We start from the raw sequence: 19,630 nt of genomic DNA on the forward strand, positions 1-19,630 counted from the left end.
TATGATGGCATGTCACTCCAGAAATTATCTTTGTTATCGTTTTACCTGCTCGGGACGAGCAGAACTAAGCTTGGGGATGCTGATACGTCTCCGACGTATCGATAATTTCTTGTGTTCCATGCCACATTATTGATGATATCTACATGTTTTATGCACACTTTATGTCATATTCGTGCATTTTCTGGAACTAACCTATTAACAAGATGCCGAAGTGCCAGTTGCTGTTTTCTGCTGTTTTTGGTTTCAGAAATCCTAGTAAAGAAATATTCTCGGAATTGGACGAAATCAACGCCCAGGGTCCTATTTTGCCACGAAGCTTCCAGAAGACCGAAGAGGAGACGAAGTGGGGCCACGAGGTGGCCAAACCATAGGGCGGCGCGGCCTGCCCCTTGGCCGCGCCGACCTATAGTGTGGGCCCCTCGTGTGGCCCCCTGACCTGCCCTTCCGTCTACAAATAGCCTTCGTCGCGAAACCCCCAATACCGAGAGCCACGATACGGAAAACCTTACTGAGACGCCGCCGCCGCCAATCCCATCTCGGGGGATTCTGGAGATCTCCTCCGGCACCCTGCCGGAGAGGGGATTCATCTCCCGGAGGACTCTTCACCGCCATGGTCGCCTCCGGAGTGATGAGTGAGTAGTTCCCCCTGGACTATGGGTCCATAGCAGTAGCTAGATGGTTGTCTTCTCCTCATTGTGCTTCATTGTTGGATCTTGTGAGCTGCCTAACATGATCAAGATCATCTATCTGTAATACTATATGTTGTGTTTGTCGGGATCCGATGGATAGAGAATACTATGTTATGTTAATTATCAAGTTATTACCTATGTGTTGTTTATGATCTTGCATGCTCTCCGTTATTAGTAGAGGCTCTGGCCAAGTTTTTGCTCTTAACTCCAAGAGGGAGTATTTATGCTCGATAGTGGGTTCATGCCTCCATTGAATGCAGGACGGTGACGAGAAAGTTCTAAGGTTGTGGATGTGCTGTTGCTACTAGGGATAAAACATTGATGCTATGTCTAAGGATGTAGTTATTGATTACATTACGCACCATACTTAATGCAATTGTCTGTTGTTTTGCAACTTAATACTGGAAGGGGTTCGGATGATAACCTGAAGGTGGACTTTTTAGGCATAGATGCATGCTGGATAGCGGTCTATGTACTTTGTCGTAATGCCCAATTAAATCTCACTATATTTATCATGACATGTATGTGCATTGTTATGCCCTCTCTATTTGTCAATTGCCCGACTGTAATTTGTTCACCCAACATGCTTTTATCTTATGGGAGAGACACCTCTAGTGAACTGTGGACCCCGGTCCTATTCTTTACATCGCATACAATCTACTGCAATACTTGTTTTACTGTTTTCTGCAAACAATCATCTTCCACACAATACGGTTAATCCTTTGTTACAGCAAGCCGGTGAGATTGACAACCTCACTGTTTCGTTGGGGCAAAGTACTTTGGTTGTGTTGTGCAGGTTCCACGTTGGCGCCGGAATCTCTGGTGATGCGCCGCACTACATCCCGCCGCCATCAACCTTCAACGTGCTTCTTGACTCCTACTGGTTCGATTAAACCTTGGTTTCTTACTGAGGGAAACTTGCCGCTATGCGCATCACACCTTCCTCTTGGGGTTCCCAACGGACGTGTCAACTACACGCATCAATATACAGGCTCACTATACTAACAACATAGTCAATATCTGGTCTCGTATGTGATATGTAGATTAAACGTCCAACTATTCTCTAATATTGATGTTTATCAACCGGATCACCTGAATTTGCTAGAGTACGATGGTTCTTCTCAATGGGTGTGGGTGTTGGCTTACACTCTAGCTTACAAGTTTGAGTAAGCAAATCAAGCACATATTTTCTCCATGAGAGATAAATACCTTGTGTTCCATAAGAAACTTCAGTTCCCAGGAAATAATGCAGATATCCTAGGTCCTTGACCTCAAATGACTTTGACAATGTCTTCTTCAGGCATAGGATCCCTTCCCCATCATCACATGTAATCACTATGTCATCAACATAAACCACAAGAATGGTAGTCTTGTTATTGTACCGCTTAAATAAAATAGTATGGTTTGTGTTGCTTTGTTCATATCCCACCGATCATATTTCATTCTGAAACCTCGCAAACCAAGCTTGAGGTGATTTCTTCAGACCATATAATGATTTCTTTAGCTTACACACTTTCCTCTCAATTTCTTTACTATTAAATCCTGGTGGAATTTGAATGTAGACTTCCTCTTGCAAGTCCCCGTGAAGAAACACATCATCCATTTGAAATAGCTTCCAATTACAGTTTGCCGATGTCGCGATCATTGTTCTAATAGTATTCATCTTAGCTACATGGGAAAATGTTTTATCATAATCAACCCATAGGTTTGGCTATACCCCTTTGCCACTAATCTACCCTTATATCTCTCCACCTTACCTTCAGGTGACAAAACAAGAAGCTGGACCGGAGAGGCGGAGACCATCATCAATAATGACAATCGTAGATCGGTAGATCGGAAGAGACGGGCCTAAAACCACACAAACAAACAAGAAAATCGAGCAGAGCTTAGAAGATCCGCTAGAGACACGACTCCACATGCCCTCCGCCAACACTAGACGCACCACCAGATTTTTTCCGTACGTGCAACAGTACAATATTGGTGTGCCAAACAAAAAAGAGTTGGGATGTGCTCTAGCTATATTGTAGTGTGACAACATGTAGGACAAATACTAGGGTTTGGGGGCCGGGAAGCCTCTCACATGTACTGCGTGGGGTTCAGGTGTTTATATATGAGCTCAAGGCCAAGAGTGAGAGTACAATACATGTAGTGGTTCAACAGGTACCCTAAACTGAAGTGCAAAAGGGACATGTAGAACTCATGCTTCACCAATAGAAACCTTCTCTCGAACAAAGTAAGTTCGATCTCAGTATGCTTGGTGTGACGATGTTTCATTGGTTCGTCGACATGTATATGGCAGAGATATTGTCAACATAGACAAGAGTGGCAGAGCGTAGAGGTCGGTGAAGTTCCTGCAGTAGTTGGTGAAGCCAAAAACACTCAGCAGTGCCACAACACGGTACTCGACTTTCGCACTGGAGCGAGGGATGGTGGGTTGTCTTGCATAGATAGGGTGGCAGGCGCCGTCCCACATATGTCCCGCAAAACCCAAATTATAGCAAAATGAGTAAGAAAATCTGATTAGAATTATGGCATGCATGGATAATGCAAAATTTCCGCCGCAACCCGCCGGCTTTGGCACCCTTACGCATTGACATAGTATCGCGACGTGGAACGACGGGTGTCGGTTCAGCCGGCCTAGTGAACATCAAAATAAGGAATATGTAGGCCAAAATCGAGAGTACAAAAAACATAGTGGAGAACATGCTTCACTAGAGGAAGGTGAGGCTATGGTGGAGCATGCATATGGAGGCAAATCTACTGAACTGCGTAGGAAATATCCGGGGAAGTCAAGGTAAGGTACTCAAGAGCAACTGCAAGGCTCCTGTAATCCGTAGCATAAGGAATGAGATAACCATCAGGAGTTGAAAGCTTGGATTGAGTATCAATCGACGTCAAGGTGGGATGACTTTCAGCCATGCCAGCACGCTGAAGGAGGTCAACATATCATACTGTCACTGGGAGAGGAACAGACTGTCGAGTGATCTTCTCACACCGATGCCGAGGAAAAAGTGTATGCATCTGAGATCAATCATGGCATACTCGCTATGTAGCCAGTCGGGAAGGCGTTGCAGACAACCATTGGAGGATGCAATAATAGTAATGTCGATATGGTCGATGAGGCAAGCGCGACAAGGGGAGGCGCGGAGGTAGATCAGTCACTTGATGTAGTTCTAGGCATCGAAGGAGAGTAGATAGGAGAGGCGTCACGAGAGGCACCAACAAGGAGCACAACACTGATGGCGGCGGATAGGAGGGCACCAGAGGTGGTGTTGAGGCTGCTTGGAGGGGTGGCCATCGTAGGGGCAATAGAAGTTAAGGTGGCAGCTAGGGTTTCTAAGGTCGGCGGCTAGGGTATAGTCTGATACCATGTAGGGTATATACTAGGGTTTGGGGGAAGCATCTCACACGTAATACGTGGAGGATCCGGTGTTTATTTATGGGCTCAAGGCCAGACAGGGGTGTTTATAAACCTGGGGACATATGCACCCTTTATTTAAACTAGTGGCTGGGGCGCCCCTTGGGGCGCCTCCTAGCCAGTCAGGTGCATCCTGATCAACGTCGCAGTCATGCCCAATCCTTGATCCATACTTCTTTATATATAAACAGATCTTAATAGGTAGTACAAATATTTGGTAATTTTACAACATTGAAGTAAAAGCTAATCCTTATTATGGCATACCATGTGGGTACACTCGATGAATAAAAATCTAAAGGAGAAAAAATATGCATTTAACGTTCCAGGGCATAAGAGGCTCCTGCTCCAACCTCAGACAAGAGAGCTCTGCAGTCTGCACCGAAGCAATATAACATCATTAGGTGTAACATGTGTTGATCGGTTAGAGATAGCCCGGAAGAAGTTAAAAAGGACCGAAAAAGTACAATATTAGATAGATATTCGCAGCATGGATAATTATTAAGAGGCATGTATGCATTCATATTTATCTACACTTTTTGGCGTATCATAAAATTCAAAATTTCAGACTTTACATAGCAGTTTTTTAGAGGGAAAAATAGCAATTTTTACCACAGAATGTGTCTAGAGAGATTTCAATAAATGCTGCTCTATTGGCTGGTTAATATGACCTTCAGCTGAAGCAAGGGAGGCAGTAGTTTTGGACGAGAAAGGCTTTGCGAGACAGCAGTTTGAAGGCTATTATGGTCTACTTTTGCCCGATGTGTTTCATGAACACCATTCATAACTAAAAATGGAATGCATGTAAGAATTATTGGTAAGCATACATACCTTTTCCACGCTAAGACAGATTTTGCACTTTTGATGGAATCTTAGATCAAAATAACATCACATGTGCCACTGAAGTTGTTCGCTCATAGAACCATCATCAGATCCAAGCATTAGAGTCCTCACTGATTAGGATTCCATCTGGCATGTATAAGGTATCTCTTTTCGGTAGCTTGAGAATCTGAACAATTTCCATGTTATACAAACGTTTGGTTCATAGTTAGACTACACAGTAGGGAGTAGAGACACGACAATATATTTTGTTCACGATTCTATCAGTCGGAGGTTCCAATATGTACTTAATTTACATCAAAAGGATACGTTAGCACAAAAAGAAACGTGTGTGTTGACCTGGTGATTATGGTACTGCAGACCTTCACTGGAGCAAATCCGGCAAGCTAAACTAAGCTGATTGCTCTCTTGTGCATTTTGATATAAAAATCATCTCAAACCCCACAACCAGCCACGTCTTGCTAAAGAAAAATTCCAATAAATTAAATTTACCCGCATGATTTAACAAATGATGGTTCATGCACATCACAGCTAGCCATATCTGCATCAGTGTCAAACAAGAATCAACAAGCACAAAGAAATTATCCTATTTGGAGTACATCTATTTCATGGATAAAAGAGGAAACAAAACATAATTAAGTGGGCAATGGACAAAAATATTCAAGATCTACGGCTATACTGGATTTACAATAAATAGTTTCCATTCTAAACAGTAAATGCAACCATAGGTTAACAGTAAGGGAAAGAGTATAGCCACCAAGGAAGCCACACCTTGTCCCTACGATAATCCACAACTGAAATGAAAAATAGCAGGCTAACAATACAAATCACGGCTTGAAATGCATTGCATTTTCAGTAAGCATGACTTAAATAATAGAATAGCCTTTACGTGCTACTAAATATACATAATAGCTATTGGTCGCTTGCGTGGGAACTAAAGATCACAATGGGGCAATGGCAAGGAACTACCTCACACAACATGGCAAACCAGCAATAGACTAAATCATATGTTTCGATCACTTTCAGCATAAGAAATAAGCAACAAAATACAATATATAGCTATATTACCTGATTTTTGACGTGGAAGTAAGCTCACAATTAGGGCTCTAGGGATCACCATAACTGTGTTGTTTCATACTCATTTGATCCTACAAGAAAACAAAGTTTCAGTACAAACAAATACCTACACTATTGTGTACTACAGATGAGAAAAAATCCAAATAAAGTGGCATATCAGTTTCTACTTGTGAAAGATAAAAGATTATTTGGGTATCGCATCACAGCAAATAAATTTATCACTATAACAATCGACATCATAGAAAATCAATTAATACAGCGGTCGAGAAACCTTAAACCAACATCAATGATCTATTCAATATGAAAGATCTAATGTAAACTGCAGAAAACAACCGTATTATTATCAACAGAGTTATATGGTGATATTCACTTTGAGGCATACCATGTACAAAATTAGCCTACAGCCTGATGCACAATTGGATAAACTATATGATTGTCAAGCAATAAACCAACACCTTATTATCGGCGGAAATGACACTACGACATGTGGAGGGTAACTTTAAGAACAGGGCATCTGAACATATATAGATCTTATCATTTAGCATCTTAGCTTTTATACGGATATGGAAGATCAACTCTGGGGGTTTCCTCTAAGAATGCATTAGGGTATGACTGTTTGGTAGCCGTGTAATTATGCACTCATACATATCTGGCTCTAGTTTTGTTAGAATCCTTGATAGCATTGAATCAAAATGGAGATAATGAGAAATCAGCTTTTGGGACAAATCCATGCAGCAAAAATACCGTTAAGTGGTTAAATACAATACAAATACCGTTAAGTGGTTAAATATAATACAAGAGCAAGTAATTCAGCTTTAATCAGTTGAGAGAAGTCATATAAGAAAATGAATTAAAAAATAATATGATACCTTCCCGTAAAGATGTAGATAAAATTTCTGAAAAAACAGGTGCAGAGTTTCAGAGTATATATAAGTATCTCCCAGACCATCGAACTACAATTAACCAAGTAAAAGGTAAATCACCAAATCAAGGAGACCATACATATAATAGGCCTACTACATTGCGAAACATAGCCTGGATTTGAGAAGAAGAGATGGTAATAAGGAGGATTAGTCAAAGTTAAAGTTGAATCTGCTGTCACAATAAATTCCCATAGCGGAGCTTACAGGCAATGTTGTTACATATTCCATGACTCCATCAGAACCTACCCAGCCAATCCTGCTGGTATCTTGACAAAACTTATGCACCTGTGCATATTAGAGCACAAATAAAGACCAACCTATATGAGAAAATATGTCAATCGACACTGGTATATCTATTAAATATATAATAGGCTGTCCACAGGAGAGAGAGAGAGAGAGAGAGAGAGAGAGAGAGAGAGAGAGAGAGAGAGAGAGAGAGAGAGAGAGCTACATTTGGAGGCTGTGTTCTTGCTTGTCTCGCTGTTGCTGAAAGGAAAATTTTGTATCAATACATAAACTGAATGAAATATTAAATTAATATGGAAAGGTAGCAATTTATTTATCAGTAAAGAGGAACATTAAAAGGCATATGAGAAATAATAGAAAATATAAAGTGTAACAAGTGAAATTTTGATCTGATATAAATCCAATACCTCATAAGAACTACAAATCCAAATGTATAATTCAGAAACTAAACAGTAACCATATCATGATAAAAGAAAAGAGCACTACAATTTTAATCAACTGTAAGAATTGCAACAAAAGGCCGGTGGCATGAAGCAAACATCTAAACCATAATAGTCCTACTTCATGACATGCCCAAACAACCAAGTTTTTGACAGTAATGGCCAACTCCCAAAACTATGGCTGGCCTAGAGATGTAGAAGTGAGGTGAAAAATATTATACCAACAGATAACCTAAAATTGGTGCAGGGCGGCAACTTGTGCGACCACAAAAGCGCCCAAAGCTGCAAGGAAAGGCGGTGTCTCCTCGCCAAATAGTCTTCATCCATGGAGAAAAGCACACAGTTCTTGTTAAATTCTCAGAGAAAAGAGTGACACATTTCATCACAAGCACTTCCATCATTATGGCAGGCTACATGGGGTCAGATTAGAGCACACCTTGTCCTTGATTTTGCCTGGGTACATGTCTTCATATGATTCATGAACCAGTTCTGCTTCTTGATGTTCTTAGGTGTGAGTTGAGCACCCCTTTTAGGTAGACCTCTTGGTATCGTAAACCTGTGGAAAAAAATCAACCAAAAACTCAAAAAGATGAACATCGTCTCCTTGCAGCAAATAAACACAAATCTCATCTTCTCCTGTTCGATTAGAAGTGCATGCAAGGCAGCAGGCGAGAGTAAACAAGGTAAGCAATCGACAGTTTGAGCAAGAAAATAAGAGTAATAGTGGCTAGGATTTAGGGATTGGAAGAGGATAAGCTACCTGGCTTGAATTTGTTGGTCTTGTGGGCTTGGCTCCTCAATCATCAAACTCCTCCTCTAGATCCTTCATATTCTTTCTTTCTCGGGGATCCCACTGAAGCGACTTAGAAGCTGTGGAGGAGAGTCTTCGCATACGGCATGCTGTCCCTGTAGTGCTGCCTGATGAGTAGCCCCTGCCGAGGCCTCCCTCGTCCTCTCTTTCTGAAGATCTGGCACCAGCGAGTCGCCGTAGCACCGGCTCTTCCATGGCCTCCTCCGTAGCAGTACTCGGAAGCGCCATGGCTGTGAGACTCGCGCTCGTGAGAGCTGGCGCCTGCGCCATCCTCATCCTCGTTGCAGGCCGAGGCCGCCACGCTGCGAGGGGGAGGAGTGATGAGGTTTGGGGGAGCAGGACAGAGAGCCGTGGCGGCGGCGGGAGGAGGGCTCGCGTGGAGGCGATAAGCGGCGGCAGCAGGCGAAGAGAGGCGATTTGCACAAAAATAACCCAAAACTTAAAGAAAGCACAGACTAACCCTCCGGCGAAACTATTTCACCCATCTAACCCTTTTGTGTGGCGCCCCTCCCATCGGCGCCACACATGCCAGTGTGGCGCCCCTCCTGCCGGCGCCACTCTCCCAGCCGACGTGGCGCCCTCGACGCTGAGCTGGTGCGCTGATCCGACGTGGCAGCATGTGTGGCGCCCCTCCCAACGGCGCCACACATGCCAACTTATATCAAGTTTTCGGTCGAAAACATCCAGGGGCTCCGGACGTCTGGGACTTAGCCGTTTTGGCGAGCCTCTACTTGTGGCGCCGATGCCACGGGCGCCACACTAGCATGTGTGGCGCCGATGCCACGGGCGCCACACATCCACTTAAGTGTGGCGCCCGCGCCCGCCCCCGCCCCCAGCCCGACCCTCTCTTTCTCTTCTTTCTCTCCTCTCTTTCTCTCCTCCAACCGCCGCCGCCGGCCGCCTCTCCGCCGTCCCCCACCAAATCCTCCACGGATTGGACAGATCTGGCCGGCCAAATCCATCCCCATACAATCCTCAAGGTATTCCCCTTCATTCCCCTTCGATTCATCCAAGATTTGCTCCGGTCTAATTCGATTTAGCCGTTTTGCCTAGATTGGAAATGTTGGTTGTGTTTGAACCATAGATTTGAACCATAGTTTTGTTGGAACCATAGATTGTATGCATGTGTTTGAACCATAGATGTTAAATTTTGCTACATTGTATGCATTGTATCCAAAGATGTTTGAAATGGCTATGTATGTGTTGAAATGGGTATGTAAGTGTTGAATGTGTATGTGTAGGAACCCTAGATATGTATGTATCCTCGATTTGTTGAGGAACCCTAGGCATCAAATTTCATGAATGTGTATGTGAAGGAATAACTCATATGGTGTTCTATCCCTAGATATGAATGTATATGTATGTATTTGATGTATTTGTGATGGCTTATTTGGATATATTCTCATGTATGTGTTGCTCATAATATGTTGTATTTGTGTAAATATGTAGGATGGTGTGGCTCCTGGATCAAGAGTACGACAGGGATCACCGGGCTGTTCATATGACGGAGAGGACACCGGATCTTCACCCTTTGAAGATTCGTTACCATGGCATAGTGGATATACCGTACGACGAGAGGTACACGGAGTTCATCCAGCCTACCGGTCTTCTCCCGTTCATATCCCTTGTAAGCCGTGGGGGGCCGAACATGAACGCCGCGGCACTCACCGCTCTTGTCGACCGGTGGAGGCCGGAGACGCACACCTTCCACTTGAGGGCCGGCGAGATGGCCCCTACTCTCCAGGATGTTTCCATGATCCTTGGACTACCTATTCAGGGCGAGCCACTGTGTATGAACACAGCTTCTGATGGGTGGCGCCAGCAGATGGCGGCGCTTATTGGCATGGCTCCTCCGGCGCCAGCAAATCCAAAGGAGAGAGCTCCCGCCGGCGCAACTTTCGCTTGGATAAGGACTAACTTTGGACAACCTTCGTCGGAAGACGCCAACGAGGACACTATCAGGACGTACACCCGCGTGTACTTATGGTACATGATTTCGAGGACTCTCTTTCCTGACAGTGGGGGGAAGCTGGCCCATTGGTGTTGGCTGAAGGCGCCTACGGTGTTGGAGCACCGGTGGAGTTGGGGAACAGCGGCACTTGCCTACCTCTACCGGCAGGTGATGATTTGTTGTATGTACTATTTTCCTATAGTAGTGTGCTAGACAAAGTACTAACCAAATATCTTATGTACGCAGTTGGACGAAGCTTGTCGCAGGACTGGGAGCAGGACTGGGAGCGGCGGTATTGGTGGATGCATGCTCCTACTTTCCGTATGGAGTTGGGACTGCCTATCAGCTGGGCGTCCCAGGGTACTCGACGAGAGGCCATGGCCTCATCACCATGAGAACCTTGATCGGGAGCCAACTTGGGCATACCTTTGGGACAATGTCTCGGAGATGACGAGCGATCCAAAGATCATGTACAGGCAGTACACTGCGGAGTTGGACACTCTTACCGCTGAGCAGGTAACCGATTACTCTTTTGCAATCCTAGTTTTCATTGATTCTGCTGGCATGTTCTAAATTCTGAGATATTTGTATGCTGCAGGTGGAATGGGAGCCATATGGTAGCTACTACCATATTGGCGCGGGGATGGTTGACCTCAACCACAAGTGCAAGGAGGAGGCGCGGTTCTGGCGTATGCGCTGCCCACTCATATGCATGTGGCTTGTTGAACACCACCAGCCGCACAGAGTGATGAGACAGTTTGGGCTGTATCAGGAGTGCCCACCTCAGTGGCAAGACACGGACAAGGAGCTTCATAGGTAAACTTTTGGAATCATGCGATGGAAGATTCTTGATAGAAGAGGTTGTTATCACCAGATTTTAGCCAAATCAGAAGATGGGCCGCGATTGAGATGGGCTTGGAAGATATGCACATGAAGTGTTTATGAAGCGGCCTTGTGCGAGAATTTGGGCTAGATTGCCCGTGTATCTGTACATTATGGTAGATCGTATTTTAGTTTAAAATTAAGAGATAGAGTTTGTTTCGTACACAGTTAGGTTTATTCCAAAGATAGAAAGTCCACGGACTATAAATATGCACCTAGGGTTATTGAGAGAGGAGGACGATCACGTTCACAACAAACACAATCTAGGCGCATCGCCACCCCTTGTTTCGAGGGTTTCTTCCGGGTAAGCATCATGCTGCCTAGATCGCATCTTGCGAACTAGGCAGTATCAGTTTATTCGTTATCTTGTGTTGCTCGTACTGAAGCCTTGTTGATGGCGAGTAACACTGTTATCATAGATGTTTTTGGGCTAGCATCGATGCTTTTCTGGTATGTTTGCTTAGTTATGCTGCCCCTAAATCTCTAGCTGCCCTTGCACCTATCTGAGGTGTAAGGACAGCATCTTGCTTGTACTTTATTTAGTAGATCTAATCTGATATAGTTGTTCCTTGTTCTTCAAGGATTAGCTTGATATCCGCATGGTCAGTCCTTGCAAACGGGTTGAACGATCCAGTAGTGCGTCAGGTATAGTTTGCTGATCCAAGAGGAGATGTTCCGGGAATTGACTCTATGTTGGTTTTTAGGCCTCTTCTTGGATTAGTTTTCTGTTATCTTTCGTATCTGCCAGGCTCAACTACGTGTAGGATGTTCCAATTATGCGGTGAAAGCCTTAGACTGTCGTAGATCAATTTGACTTGGTATTGATCAAGCAGGAACCCCATGTTGTCGTAGATCCAATAGGAACCATGGAGGAATCGGCTCTTTGAGTTGATTCACAGGATAACCTGAGAGCCGATCGAGGCTCGGATTTAATGTTTACGTGTCTGCCATGCAGGAAATTAATCGAAGCAATCCATCACCTTCCTGACCAGGTATAGGTCAGGTGGCACGCCCTTGCAACCGCCAGGACGTTTGCCAGAGCATTGCGGGCCGTCGCCCGAGGGACCAGGACCCACCAGCAGTTCTGGGAGCCTCCCGGCTCTCCGTGTTGCCCGTCGCTGCTCGCCGGTGGGTTTTGGCCGGCAACACATTCTGGCACGCCCGGTGGGACATTCTACAGCAACTACATCAACATCTTCAGCTGAGATGTCGGACGAGCCAATCAAGTACGAAGATCTGCCCGAGGATCACAAGAAGAAATACGATGAGATTAAAGCTGTCTTCGAAGCCGATCTCATCGGCTCTTTCGAGAGAACCCGTAAACATGGCATTAGGTTCAAAGGATTCTCACCCGAAGGCGTTCTAGATGAGGTAGATCTGTCTCTCCCTTCGGAGGAACGCACCAGAGCTCTGCGCCATGAAGTTAATTACATGGTGGCTCATTCTCTACACCGTCATTCTGAGAGCCTGGTGAACACTTTGGAGTGTATCGCGGTTCGTGTGGTTCAGGAAATCATGAAGCATCAGTACTTGATACGTCTCCGACGTATCGATAATTTCTTATGTTCCATGCCACATTATTGATGATATCTACATGTTTTATGAATACTTTATGTCATTATTATGCGTTTTCCGGAACTAACCTATTGACGAGATGCCGAAGTGCCAGTTCCTGTTTTCTGCTGTTTTTGGTTTCAGAAATCCTAGTAAGGAAATATTCTCGAAATTGGACGAAATCAACGCCCAGGGTCCTATTTTCACACGAAGCTTCCAGAAGACCGGAGGAGATACGAAGTGGGGCCACGAGGTGGCGCCACACTAAGGCGGCGTGGCCAGGCTAGGGCCCGCACCGCCCTGTTGTGTGGGTCCCTCGTGACTCCACCGACCTTGCCCTTCCGCCTACTTAAAGCCTCCGTCGCGAAAACCCTACCACGTTCGACGAAACCAGAGAAAACCTTCCAGAGCCGCCGCCATCGCGAAGCCAAGATCTGGGGGACAGGAGTCTCTGTTCCTGCACGCCACCGGGACGGGGAAGTGCCCCCGGAAGGCTTCTCCATCGACACCACCGCCATCTTCATCAACGCTGTTGTCTCCCATGAGGAGGGAGTAGTTCTCCATCGAGGCTCGGGGCTGTACCGGTAGCTATGTGGTTCATCTCTCTCCTATGTACTTCAATACAATAATCTCATGAGCTGCCTTACACGATTGAGATTCATATGATGATGCTTGTAATCTAGATGTCATTATGCTAGTCAAGTGGATTTTACTTATGTGATCTCCGGAGACTCCTTGTCCCACGTGTGTAAAGGTGACAGTGTGTGCACCGTGTGGGTCTCTTAGGCTATATTTCACAGAATACTTATTCACTGAGTTATGATTTGAGTTGGATGTCTCTATGAAATTGTGGTGTGTTAGTACCTCCTGTGAATGCTCAAAGTGACAGTGTGGGGTGTTCATTAGTACTTGGGAATGCATCTTTAAGGTTTGCCTACATGATGAATTAGTGTTCGTTATCTTGCCAGAGAGTAATTCAGAGTAGCATAGTGAAGTGCTTATTTATATCTCTTTATGATTGCAATGTGTTTTGTATCACAATTTATCTGTGTGCTACTCTAGTGATGTTATTAAAGTAGTTTATTCCTCCTGCACGGTGTAATGGTGACAGTGTGTGCATCGTGTAGTACTTGGCGCAGGCTATGATTGTGATCTCTTGTAGATTATGAAGATAACTATTGCTATGATAGTATTGATGTGATCTATTCCTCCTTTCGTAGTGTGAAGGTGACAGTGTGCATGCTATGTTAGTACTTGGTTTGGTTATGTTGATCTGTCATGCACTCTAAGGTTATTTAAATATGAACATTGAATATTGTGGAGCTTGTTAACTCCGGCATTGAGGGTTCGTGTAATCCTACACAGTTAGTGGTGTTCATCATCCAACAAGAGGGTGTAGAGTCTAGCATCTATCTATTTATTCTGTTATGTGATCAATGTTGAGAGTGTCCACTAGTGAAAGTATGATCCCTAGGCCTTGTTCCTAAATACTGCTATCGCTGCTTGTTTACTGTTTTACTGCATTTATACTTCCTGCAATATTACTACCATCAACTGCACGCCAGCAAGCACTTTTCTGGCGCCGTTACTACTACTCATATTCATTCATACCACTTGTATTTCACTATCTCTTCACCGAACTAGTGCACCTATTAGGTGTGTTGGGGACACAAGAGACTTCTTGCTTTGTGGTTGCAGGGTTGCATGAGAGGGATATCTTTGACCTCTTCCTCCCTGAGTTCGATAAACCTTGGGTGATCCACTTAAGGGAAACTTGCTGCTGTTCTACAAACCTCTGCTCTTGGAGGCCCAACACTGTCTACAAGAATAGAAGCACCCGTAGACATCAAGCACTTTTCTGGCGTCGTTGCCGGGGAGGTAAGGTAAAAGGTATTCACATCCTCCGACTACTAAGCTATTTCCTAGCACTGTTGCCGGTGTGTGAGTGCTCGAAGCTATTTCCTTTAGATCCTGCAATTGCATCTTTTTGTTTCTTGTTTACACTAGTTAGGCATAATGGACAACAAATGAGCTTCTTATTCTATTTCCTGATTTAAGACATAGATGGTTTGATGCGAAAATTAAAAAACCTATGGAACATATTAGTATGAACGCTTTGAACACCATTGTTGCTAATGATATGGAAAATTCTAAGCTTGGGGAAGCTGGCTTTGATGAGCATGATATTTTTAGTCCCCCAAGCATTGAGGAGAAAATTTACTTTGATGATACTTTGCCTCCTATTTATGATGATTATAATGATATTGGTCTTTTGGTGCCACCTACTATGGAGGATAAGTTTAATTATGATTACAATATGCCTCCTATATTTGATGATGAGAATAATAATGATAGCTACTTTGTTGAATTTGCTCCCACTACAACTAATAAAATTGATTATGCTTATGTGGAGAGTAATGATACTTTTATGCATGTGAATAAGAATGCTTTATGTGATACTTATATTGTTGAGTTTGTTCATGATGCTACTGAAAATTATTATGAGAGAGGAAAATATGGTTGTAGAAATTTTCATGTTACTAAAACACCTCTCTATATGCTGAAAATCTTGAAGTCACTCGTGTTTTATCTTCCTATGCTTGTTACTTTGCTCTTCATGAACTTGTTTATTTACAAGATTCCTATGCATAGGAAGCATGTTAGACTTAAATGTGTTTTGAATTTGCTTCTTGATGCTCTCTTTTGCTTCAATTCCTATTTCTTGCGCGAGCATCATTAAAATTGCTGAGCCCATCTTAATGGCTATAAAGAAAGAACTTCTTGGGAGATAACCTATATTTTTATTTTGCTACAGTAGCTTTGTTTTATATTTGAGTCTTGGAAGTTGTTACTACTGTAGCAACCTCTCCTTATCTTAGTTTTGTTGCATTGTTGTGCCAAGTAAAGTCTTTGATAGTAAGGTTCATACTAGATTTGGATTACTGCGCAGAAACAGATTTCTTGCTGTCACGAATCTGGGCCTAATTCTCTGTAGGTAACTCAGAAAATTATGCCAATTTACGTGAGTGATCCTCAGATATGTACGCAACTTTCATTAAATTTGAGCATTTTCATCTGAGCAAGTCTGGTGCCATTTTAAAATTCGTCTTTACGGACTGTTCTATTTTGACAGATTCTGCCTTTTATTTCGCATTGCCTCTTTTTCTGTGTTGGATGGATTTCTTTGTTCCATTAACTTTCAGAAGCTTTGGGCAATGTCCAGAAGTGTTAAGAATGATTGTGTTACCTCTGAACATGTGAATTTTTGATTATGCACTAACCCTCTAATGAGTTTGTTTTGAGTTTGGTGTGGAGGAAGTTTTCAAGGGTCAAGAGAGGAGGATGATATACTATGATCAAGAAGAGTGAAAAGTCTAAGCTTGGGGATGCCCCGTGGTTCATCCCTGCATATTTTAAGAAGACTCAAGCATCTAAGCTTGGGGATGCCCAAGGCATCCCCTTCTTCATCGACAACTTATCAGGTTCCTTCTCTTGAAACTATATTTTTATTCAGTCACATCTTATGTACTTTACTTGGAGCGTCTGTTTGCTTTTGTTTTTGTTTATGTTTGAATAAGTTCATCCTTGTGTGGGAGAGAGACACGCTCCACTGGTTTATATGAACACATGTGTTCTTAGCTTTTAATTTTCATGGCGAAGGTTGAAACTGCTTCGTTCATTGTTATATGGTTGGAAACGGAAAATGCTACATGTAGTAATTGGTAAAATGTCTTGAATAATTTGATACTTGGCAATTGTTGTGCTCATGTTTAAGCTCTTGCATCATATACTTTGCACCCATTAATGAAGAAATACATAGAGCTTGCTAAAATTTGGTTTGCATATTTGGTCTCTCTAAGGTCTAGATAATTTCTAGTAAAGAGTTTGAACAACAAGGAAGACGGTGTAGAGTCTTATAATGTTTACAATATGTCTTTTATGTGAGTTTTGCTGCACCGGTTCATCCTTGTGTTTGTTTCAAATAACCTTGCTAGCCTAAACCTTGTATCGAGAGGGAATACTTCTCATGCATCCAAAATCCTTGAGCCAACCACTATGCCATTTGTGTCCACCATACCTACCTACTACATGGTATTTCTCCGCCATTCCAAAGTAAATTGCTTGAGTGCTACCTTTAAATTTCCATCATTCGCCTTTGCAATATATAGCTCATGGGACAAAATAGCCTTAAAAACTATTGTGGTATTGAATATGTACTTATGCACTTTATCTCTTATTAAGTTGCTTGTTGTGCGATAACCATGTTCCTGGGGACGCCATCTACTCTTTGTTGAATATCATGTGAGTTGCTATGCATGTTCGTCTTGTCTGAAGTAAGGGCGGTTTTCACAATCAAATGGTTTGAGTATGCATACTGTTAGAGAAGAACATTGGGCCGCTAACTAAAGCCATGAATCATGGTGGAAGTTTCAGTTTGGACATAAAACCTCAATCTCTTATGAGAATATGAACTGTTGTTGAATGCTTAAGCATTAAAAGAGGAGTCCATTATCTGTTGCCTATGTTGCCCCGGTATGGGTGTCTAAGTTGAAGAATGATCAAAAGCGAGAAATCCAATGCGAACTTTCTCCTTAGACCCTTGTACATGCGGCATAGAGGTACCCCTTTGTGACACTTGGTTGAAACATATGTTATGCAATGATAATCAGTGTTAACCCAAGCTAATTAGGACAAGGTGCGGGCACTATTAGTACACTATGCATGAGGCTTGCAACTTGTAAGATATAATTTACATGATACATATGCTTTATTACTACCGTTGACAAAATTGTTTCATGTTTTCAAAACCAAAGCTCTAGCACAAATATAGCAATCAATGCTTCCCTCTGCGAAGGGCCAATCTTTTACCTTTTATGTTGAGTCAGTTCACCTATTTCTCTCCACCTCAAGAAGCAAACACTTGTGTGAACCGTGCATTGATTCCTACATACTTGCATATTGCACTTGTTATATTACTTTGCATTGACAACTATCCATGAGATATACATGTTATAAGTTGAAAGCAACCGCTGAAACTTAATCTTCCTTTATGTTGCTTCAATACCTTTTACTTTGAATTATTGCTTTATGAGTTAACTCTTATGCAAGACTTATTGATGCTTGTCTTGAAAGTACTATTCATGAAAAGTCTTTGCTTTATGATTCATTTGTTTACTCATGTCATTACCATTGTTTTGATCGCTGCATTCATTACATATGCTTACAATAGTATGATCAAGGTTATGATGGCATGTCACTCCAGAAATTATCTTTGTTATCGTTTACCTGCTCGGGACGAGCAGGAACTAAGCTTGGGGATGCTGATACGTCTCCGACGTATCGATAATTTCTTATGTTCCATGCCACATTATTGATGATATCTACATGTTTTATGCATACTTTATGTCATTATTATGCGTTTTCCGGAACTAACCTATTGACGAGATGCCGAAGTGCCAGTTCCTGTTTTCTGCTGTTTTTGGTTTCAGAAATCCTAGTAAGGAAATATTCTCGGAATTGGACGAAATCAACGCCCAGGGTCCTATTTTCACACGAAGCTTCCAGAAGATCGGAGGAGATACGAAGTGGCGCCACACTAAGGCGGTGCGGCCAGGCTAGGGCCCGCGCCGCCCTGTTGTGTGGGTCCCTCGTGACTCCACCGACCTTGCCCTTCCGCCTACTTAAAGCCTCCGTCGCGAAAACCCTACCACGTTCGACGAAACCAGAGAAAACCTTCCAGAGCCGCTGCCATCGCGAAGCCAAGATCTGGGGGACAGGAGTCTCTGTTCCGGCACGCCGCCGGGACGGGGAAGTGCCCCCGGAAGGCTTCTCCATCGACACCACCGCCATCTTCATCAACGCTGTTGTCTCCCATGAGGAGGGAGTAGTTCTCCATCGAGGCTCGGGGCTGTACCGGTAGCTATGTGGTTCATCTCTCTCCTATGTACTTCAATACAATAATCTCATGAGCTGCCTTACATGATTGAGATTCATATGATGATGCTTGTAATCTAGATGTCATTATGCTAGTCAAGTGGATTTTACTTATGTGATCTCCGGAGACTCCTTGTCCCACGTGTGTAAAGGTGACAGTGTGTGCACCGTGTGGGCCTCTTAGGCTATATTTCACAGAATACTTATTCACTGAGTTATGATTTGAGTTGGATGTCTCTATGAAATTGTGGTGTGTTAGTACCTCCTGTGAATGCTCAAAGTGACAGCGTGGGGTGTTCATTAGTACTTGGGAATGCATCTTTAAGGTTTGCCTACATGATGAATTAGTGTTCGTTATCTTGCCAGAGAGTAATTCAGAGTAGCATAGTGAAGTGCTTATTTATATCTCTTTATGATTGCAATGTGTTTTGTATCACAATTTATCTGTGTGCTACTCTAGTGATGTTATTAAAGTAGTTTATTCCTCCTGCACGGTGTAATGGTGACAGTGTGTGCATCGTGTAGTACTTGGCGCAGGCTATGATTGTGATCTCTTGTAGATTATGAAGTTAACTATTGCTATGATAGTATTGATGTGATCTATTCCTCCTTTCGTAGTGTGAAGGTGACAGTGTGCATGCTATGTTAGTACTTGGTTTGGTTATGTTGATCTGTCATGCACTCTAAGGTTATTTAAATATGAACATTGAATATTGTGAAGCTTGTTAACTCCGGCATTGAGGGTTCGTGTAATCCTACACAGTTAGTGGTGTTCATCATCCAACAAGAGGGTGTAGAGTCTAGCATCTATCTATTTATTCTGTTATGTGATCAATGTTGAGAGTGTCCACTAGTGAAAGTATGATCC

The 19,630-nt window shown here is 43.2% G+C and overlaps 1 protein-coding gene across 19 annotated transcripts; it reads right to left on the reverse strand.

Annotated features, from left to right (window-relative positions):
- Window positions 1-4,301: 4,301 nt before the first annotated feature.
- LOC127313356 (uncharacterized) lies at window positions 4,302-8,847 on the reverse strand. Of its 19 annotated transcripts, XM_071823573.1 has the most exons (9): window positions 8,391-8,847; window positions 7,852-8,186; window positions 7,396-7,430; window positions 7,149-7,229; window positions 6,891-6,974; window positions 6,013-6,092; window positions 5,284-5,405; window positions 4,936-5,113; window positions 4,302-4,480 (listed from the first exon to the last, which is right to left on the reverse strand). In XM_071823573.1, exons 2-6 carry the CDS (start codon window positions 7,955-7,957, stop codon window positions 6,051-6,053), a joined length of 348 nt encoding a protein of 115 aa, XP_071679674.1. In that variant the 5' UTR covers window positions 7,958-8,186; window positions 8,391-8,847; the 3' UTR covers window positions 4,302-4,480; window positions 4,936-5,113; window positions 5,284-5,405; window positions 6,013-6,050. The 19 variants fall into 19 exon arrangements, 7 of the variants coding, with proteins under 7 accessions (XP_071679674.1, XP_071679675.1, XP_071679672.1 ...); XM_071823574.1 differs by lacking the exon at window positions 5,284-5,405; XM_071823571.1 differs by having other exon boundaries at window positions 4,936-5,405.
- Window positions 8,848-19,630: the final 10,783 nt, after the last annotated feature.

Source organism: Lolium perenne, chromosome 7, assembly GCF_019359855.2.
Source record: "Lolium perenne isolate Kyuss_39 chromosome 7, Kyuss_2.0, whole genome shotgun sequence".
Taxonomy (NCBI): Eukaryota; Viridiplantae; Streptophyta; class Magnoliopsida; order Poales; family Poaceae; genus Lolium; species Lolium perenne.